The sequence below is a fragment of the Solanum dulcamara genome, chromosome 3, assembly GCF_947179165.1.
Source record: "Solanum dulcamara chromosome 3, daSolDulc1.2, whole genome shotgun sequence".
Lineage (NCBI taxonomy): Eukaryota > Viridiplantae > Streptophyta > Magnoliopsida > Solanales > Solanaceae > Solanum > Solanum dulcamara.
In genome coordinates, this window is record NC_077239.1 from 9,863,577 (window position 1) to 9,871,250 (window position 7,674).

Here is a 7,674-nt window from a genome sequence, read left to right on the forward strand (position 1 = left end):
CGAACGTAAACCAAAAATAAATAATGAATAAAACTTGGCAAAAAGAAAGATGGACAATGATTATAAGTATCATCAGACAGGCTAGCACCATGAAAAAGGTGTAACAGAATCCTCTTATAACTCCAAACATTGACTTCCCATTTACGCGTTCCACCAGCTAATGCCAATATATTCACATGGTAATTAAGTGTACACCATAGAGCCCTTGTATATATTACATTCATCCACGTAAATAAGACCTTCTACTATTCCATAAAAAAACAAAGACCATTATATTGGAATTATATATATAACCCCCCTCTAATTTGCACAAATAGTGTGATATTAGACATGTAAATTCTATGCATTGATAGTATAAAGAATATTTACATGACCAGGTTACTTATAATGTAACTATAAGTAAATTTCTAAGATAAGTATTAATTAAAAACCTCATAAAATGGCTTGCTAAAATATATAGATTAAGTTTTACACAATGTATATTTTTCTCCAAATATATATATAAGATTATTCAAACATGCATAATAAAGTAAGTTATCTTGCGCATTAGAATAATAGTACTAATTAACTAAGAAATGCAAGACAGAGATAAAAGCTCAAAAACACATAAAGATCAAGAAAGTGAGAAATTTTATAAATTACAAACTAAAGAAAAGAAGAGACATAAAATGCATAGAGCTAACACTTACTTTGTTTTTTCACTACAAGAAGAGAGCTTCAAGACAAACCTCTTATCACAGGGCTTCTTGTTTTTTTTTTCTCTACTCCTTTTAACTATCCTCAAGAACATCATCAGCAAAAATTTAATCAAGAAATTAAAAGAAGTTAGTCTAATCAGCTAGCTAGCTAATATTCCACTTTCTTTATATTCTAAAATACAGTGAAACCTCTCCATAACAGTATTGGAAACATATGATACTCATAACATAACATGAAAGAATTGTTCCAAAGAAAACTTGATTGTTATATTGAAATATTGTTATAGATGATGATTGTTTTAGAGAGGTCTGACCGTACGTACGTGCACCCTACATGTTGTGATCTTCTCTTCTAAGCTTGTTCAAAAGAGTTGTGATAAGTGCATCCCTCTTCTCAGCTCTAGCTTCTTCTCTCATCCTCCTTTGTTCTTCTCTTTCTCTCCATCTTCTTTCCATCATAAGCCTCTCATTTTCTAAAGCCTCCATTGTTTGTCTCCATTCCATCTCCTTCATTTTCCTCTCTTCTTCCTTTTCTTCATAAGCTTTTAACCATTGCATTTCCATTGCCATTTGTTGCTTAATGAAATCATCCAAAATCTCCTTTAAACTACTGACTAAATTATTATTATTCCCACCACTAGAACTACCAACAATAATATTTCCCTTAATCTTTCTTTTCTTTTTGCCAACCTTTTCTCCTTCACTATCCTCATTTTCTTCCTCTTCATCAGAAGATATAGTCTTCTTCTTCGACCCGCTAGCCCCTCCTCCACCGCCACCACCACCTTCTGCCTCTATCCATAACATTCTTTGCATCCTAGCTGCAATAATTGCTTGCAACTCATTGTAAAATGGAAATTGTTGTCGTAGAGCTTCCGGTTCAAGCGTTTCACATCCCTATTAAAATAAAATGGAAATGCAAAAAGAATACTTAATTCTATTGATGAAAAAGATCTACCAAAAACTAAATATAAAAAATGGTAAAAAACTTTACAATCCCAAGGAACCCTTCATCAAGATCAAGATACTTAGCCTGTGAAGACGGTTTCAGAATTTAAATTTGATAGTTCAATCTTTAATATTTCAGTCTAAAATGTATATTTTTAAAAATTATATATGAATCCATAGAGGAGTATCTAGTTTTGTATAGAAAATAGAATACTAATTAGTTAGTATAGACATTCTAGAATATAATCTTTGTTGAAACTCAAGTATTTTTTTTACATTTCTTTCCTAGTGACTTTCTAGGAAAGAAACCTAATAAAAGAAGGAACGAGTCTTATAGTTTTCATTTGCTTTTTAATAAGTTTTCTTTATTCAAGAATATTAAAACTATATACTATAAAATAGAAATTAATTAATTATATTCCATCAACCATGTATATGTTACCTTATAACGCGTAACAAGATTTTTCCATTTGCATTTACACTGTTCAGGGCTTCTATTGTAACCTTTTTCTTTCATCTTTGTTGCTATGACTTCCCATAGAAGCTTATTCCTTTTTGTTTCCATAAAAGTTTGATCTAACTCGGCTCGAATCATCAAGAAATCCCTTGTTTCTTGAATACTCCATTGAGGGAACCTATCACCACCGCCACCTGAAAATAATAAGATGTCATGCGAAAGCTAACAGAACATAAATCTTGAAAAACGATAAATCATCAGAAGAGAAATATATATATATATATACCGATATTAATCCCTCCACTAGTCGTATCGATATTCACACTTTGATGACTAAATTGGTGTTGTTGTTGTTGCTGATGATGGTGATGAAGATGAGGATCCATATAATAATAACCCTAGATTTTTTTATTTTAAAAGTACATATGTATGTGTTTGGACTATGGTTGAAGTTGAAGTTTGAGAGATGGCTTTGGTTAAGAAAATAGAGAGGAAAAAGATTTGGGAAGAGAGAAGAAGAAAGGTTTTATATGTAGGAAAGAAGTTGAATAAGGGGTGTAGTATATAGTCTATGGTGTGAAAATAAGGTGTGAATTTAATTTGTCAAAGAAAAAGAATGAAAATATTTCTATGGTCTTATGTGTCAAAAGCAAGGTGTATTTTTGAGTTCCTTCTCCATCAGAAGAATTAAAAAGAAAAAGGGGAAAATGTGAATCAAATCTTTCTTTTTCCGTTCATTCTGTCATATTAAAAATAAATATCAATTTTTATTCATTTTGCTTAAGAAATAATTTATTATTTTAATTTCTAATATTTTTTTATTAGTTATAGCTATTTTCCATTTTTCTAAAATATTAAATTTATTATATTCAAAAAGTGATATAATAAAATTATCATTTTATGTTTTTTAAGATTATATCAACTCAATCCTGAAAAAGTAAAAGTAGATCGAAGGAGTACACCCTCTATTTTTTTTAATTGTCATAGTTTATTTTTCTAAAGTTAAATCATATAAATTTTGACTAACATTTATACGAGGTTTCTTTTGCAGTATATTTTAAATATCTAAATTATTAATTCAAAAAATATCAAATTATAATATAATTTAATTTATCTTTAAAAATTAATTAAATTAATTCTCGAAAAACGCAACATAACAATCAAACCGTATTTGTTTTCCTTCAAACAAAAACAGCGTCTGCCCTCATATCTCTCTACGCGTAAACTCATATCTCTATCTTTCTCTGTCCAAAATATTACTAGTAATCTTTAAAAAGTTTGAATTATAATAATATTAGAATTGACATCCACATTTGTTCATATTGCGATTAAATGACATCACGCTGTCGATATAAAAAAAAAAAAAACAGAACCCCCTTTGGATATATGCGGCTTTAATTGATTTTATGTGTACGTATTAGCTAAGATGCTTGTTCCACAAGGTTTCCAAATATTTTCTATATTATTACTAATATTTGTCTAACCTTTGTTGTAATACTCAATTTGGTTTGTGCCAAAGATAAAATTAAATAGAGAAAGTACATTGAAAAATACTTGTCTATTACTATATGGTATGCTTTTTTGTATTCTTGCATCTAATATTTTGGTTGTACATAATACGCGTTAATGTGGCACAGCGTGAACCGTGTATGGGGTGTCGGAGGCGTCGGCATCAGGTCTTTTTGGAATTCCAAGCATCATTATATGAAGGAATAAATAATTAGATACTTCAACTATAATTTATTTTAATAAATTATTAGATATTCAAATTATAGCTTGTTTTGGTTGAGTGTGTTTCTATAAGATCATCTCACCAGAAAAATTTAAAAAGTTTTTACGGATATTTTTAAGTGTTTAATGTATAGATAAATTAATTGTGTAAAATATGTCACAGATGAATTATCTTCAATAAGTCGTGACCCTTAGGTCTGCTCCAATTGATGAATTATGTATATAAATAAAGGAGGTGAATTTAAGTGATCTTGTAATGAACACCTGAGGTCATGCAGGAACTTTTATAATTTTTTAAGGAGAAGTCCTAATAGGAGCATTTATCATATATATATATATATTAGTATATGTATTTGTCCGATGCGCAAATAATATAAAAATATTATTTGTAAATTTTTTTATTGCGATATCTTATTCAGACATGTTAAATACTCCTCTTTCTCCATGTCCCACCTTATTTCCCATCCCCTATGCCCCATAATAAATCTATATGAATAGAGACAACGAATCATGTTTTAAATTGTTAATATATAATTATCAAGTGCTCTTCTTATTAATATAAATCAAATCTAGTTATTTTGTTTACTCTTAAATTTCTAAATTGTTTGAATTTTTATTTTGTTATTCATATCTTTTCAATTTAAAATTTATGGACAATAATATGTGTATTATCTAATTACTTCATTATATTTTTAAAGTATCATCTCTCCCCCTACCCCCCCACCCCTTTATCTTTAAGTATATATTTTTTACTATATTTTAATTACTTTTTGCTAGTTTGACTTTGAATATTTTTTTTGTGTGTGTTAACGTAATAAGTAGTTAAGTTTTTTTATATTTTATTTCAATATATAAAATGTTGAGTTTAAATTTAAATTACTTAAATTTTTATATTTAAATGCTCATTGAATTCATTATTTTGGAGATAACTACACTATTTTTTTTGATAAATTGAGGAACTTAATTTTTTTTCTTTATAATTTTAGGAGAATTCTAACCAACTTAATATCTATTACAAATATATAATTCAAATATAAATTGAAATTAGTGGTAAGTTTCAAAATGATCTGTATATCTGATAAGATTATCAAAATTTAAAGAGTCTAAATTTTAATACAAACTTATTATATAGTTTCAAATTATGTAATATTAAATGTATTTTTTAAAACACTTCACTCGTATTAATTCAGCTTAAAAAAACTACTTACATATGCAAGGTGTGGGTAGAATAGGCTATAACAAATTCAGTGTTAATCAATAAAATAGATAGAAAATCGTTAGGTAAATGTTATAAAAAAAACACCTTAAATAGGTCAAAAGGTAATAAATAAGAAAAAATTTCACGTGAACAAAAGTTATTGAATTACCAATTTCTCAATCTTCTTGTCTTCATTCAAAATTTCCTGCAACATCTGATTAAATAAATATATCATCACACACATACAGAAAATATATGAACACTTATTTTAATAAAATAATAATATAAAAATAATAACGAAAGTTAGCCTGTAATACGACTATCGCTAAAATTTTTGATAAAAAATTATCAAAAAACAAACAAACAAAATAAGAACAAAACAAATTCCTTACTTCAATTCAAACCTATATATAATAGCAAAAACATTAGCATGTAATACGACTATCGCTCATCTGCATATACAAATTAAAATATTAAAACATACATAGTTTCTAAAAAATGAAGAATATAAAGACTGCAGTAAATATATTAATCAATAAAAATAATGATCAATAACAAAAAAACAGAAGGAAGCTTAATATTATATATAATTGTAGGAGTATGTATGAAAAAGGTTAAGAAGTAAGAACTCTATTCTAACTCAAATTTCATTTAAATTCAAATTTAAATATTATATTAATTTTTTAATGAAAGATTTTTTAATTACTCTTCTTTATCCTTAATTTTAAAATAAAATGCATATTTTTTCTTATAAGCTAAAATTTGAAATCAGTATAATAATTCTATTTCCCCCCTATGTTCCCCCCCTTCCTCCCTTTTTTTTTCTCATTTATTTTCTTTTCTTTTTTCTTTCTATTTTGTTTGTTTGTTAGTTATCTTTCTATTATTATTATTATTATTATTATTATTATTATTATTATTATTATTATTATTATTATTATTATTATTATTATTATTGTTGTTGTTGTTGTTGTTGTTGTTGTTATTATTGCTGTTGTTATTGTTGTTATTACTGCTATAACTATTTTTTTATTATTATTATTACTACTATCATGATTTTTTAAAATTTTATTTAATATTTAAATTATATATATATAAAGCTAAAAAGTTAGGACTCTATTACAATTCAAATTTCATTTAAATTTGAATTTGAATTCAAATATAATATCCATTTTTTTTAAAAAGTTCTTTTTGTTACTTTTTCTTATCCTTGTTTTATTAAATACAATGATATTTTTCTTATAAGTTAAATATTTAAATTGAGAGAAATATTTGAAATCAATAAGATATTCCCTCCCACCTCCTTAAGTTTTCTCTTTTTTCTCATTTATCTTCCTTTTCTTTCTTTTATTTGTTATTTTTCTAAAATAAGAGTATCCCATCCCCCTACGTTTTCTCATCTATCTTCTTTCTTTTTCCTTTTTTTTTTCTCCTTTTTTTTATTGTTGTTGTTGTTGTTGTTGTTGTTGTTGTTGTTGTTGTTGTTGTTGTTGTTGTTATTATTGTTTATTATTATTATTATTATTATTATTATTATTATTATTATTATGCTTATTATTATTGTTATTATTATTGTTATTATTATTATTATTATTATTATGCTTATTATTATTGTTATTATTATTGTTATTATTATTATTGTTATTATTGTTATTGTTATTATTATTGTTATTATTGTTATTATTATTATTTTTATTGTTATTGTTATTATTATTGTTATTGTTGTTATTGTTATTGTTATTATTATTGTTATTGTTATTGTTATTATTGTTATTGTTGTTATTGTTATTGTTATTGTTGTTGTTGTTGTTGTTGTTGTTGTTGTTGTTGTTGTTGTTGTTGTTATTGTTATTGTTATTGTTGTTGTTATTGTTATTGTTGTTATTGTTATTGTTATTGTTATTATTGTTGTTGTTATTGTTATTGTTATTATTATTGTTATTGTTGTTATTGTTATTGTTGTTGTTATTGTTATTGTTGTTGTTATTGTTATTATTGTTATTGTTGTTGTTGTTATTGTTATTGTTGTTATTATTTTATCATTATTATTATTTATACTACTACTACTACTACTACTACTACTACTACTACTACTACTATTATTGTTGTTGTTATTTTTATTATTAATATTGCTATCATTATTATTTTTAGTTATATTTTTATATTTTAATTTAATATTTAAATTAAATGTATTCAAATTATTTCATAATATCTCATTTAGAACTCTTCAACCATAGGTTTCTACTTTTAAGCTAATCAAAAATTATTTTTTTCTGAAAGTTTAATCTTTTTAAAGTCAAATACTTTTATTTTTTCAATTAAAAACTTTTATTACAATATTTATTAACTTTATCTTAAAATTGCCAAGTGGCTTTTTCATAGCATGTCATTTGGCTTATCCACCTTACAAACTACTCTCCTTTATAATATATATATATATATATATTTTTGAAAAACTAACTAAATAAAAAACATGAAAGAAAATAAAGAAAGAGAAAAACAAAAAGAATACGAGAAAATAGAAGTTGAGACAAAAGAAAAGAAAACGCAAAAGAAAAAAAAAGAGGGGAAAAAATAAAAAATAAAAATTGAGAGACAATTGAGCACGGAGAGTTGTTTAAATGCATTTGAGGCGTAGAGGG

At 25.2% G+C, this 7,674-nt stretch overlaps 1 protein-coding gene across 1 annotated transcript; it reads right to left on the minus strand.

Annotated features, from left to right (window-relative positions):
* Window positions 1-613: 613 nt before the first annotated feature.
* LOC129882388 (trihelix transcription factor GT-3b) lies at window positions 614-2,666 on the minus strand. The gene is made up of 3 exons (XM_055956657.1): window positions 2,390-2,666; window positions 2,089-2,297; window positions 614-1,595 (listed from the first exon to the last, which is right to left on the minus strand). Exons 1-3 carry the CDS (start codon window positions 2,487-2,489, stop codon window positions 1,029-1,031), a joined length of 876 nt encoding a protein of 291 aa, XP_055812632.1. The 5' UTR covers window positions 2,490-2,666; the 3' UTR covers window positions 614-1,028.
* Between the last annotated feature and the right edge of the window lie 5,008 nt (window positions 2,667-7,674).

Bases quoted from the DNA above. Each gene is read 5' to 3' on its own strand.
- LOC129882388 (XM_055956657.1), bottom strand. From the start codon at position 2,489: ATGGATCCTCATCTTCATCACCATCATCAGCAACAACAACAACACCAA. The intron at 2,298-2,389 runs GTATATATATAT...TATTATTTTCAG, and splicing joins TAGTGGAGGGATTAATATCG to GTGGCGGTGGTGATAGGTTC. The intron at 1,596-2,088 runs GTAACATATACA...TTATTTTAATAG, and splicing joins ATCTTGTTACGCGTTATAAG to GGATGTGAAACGCTTGAACC.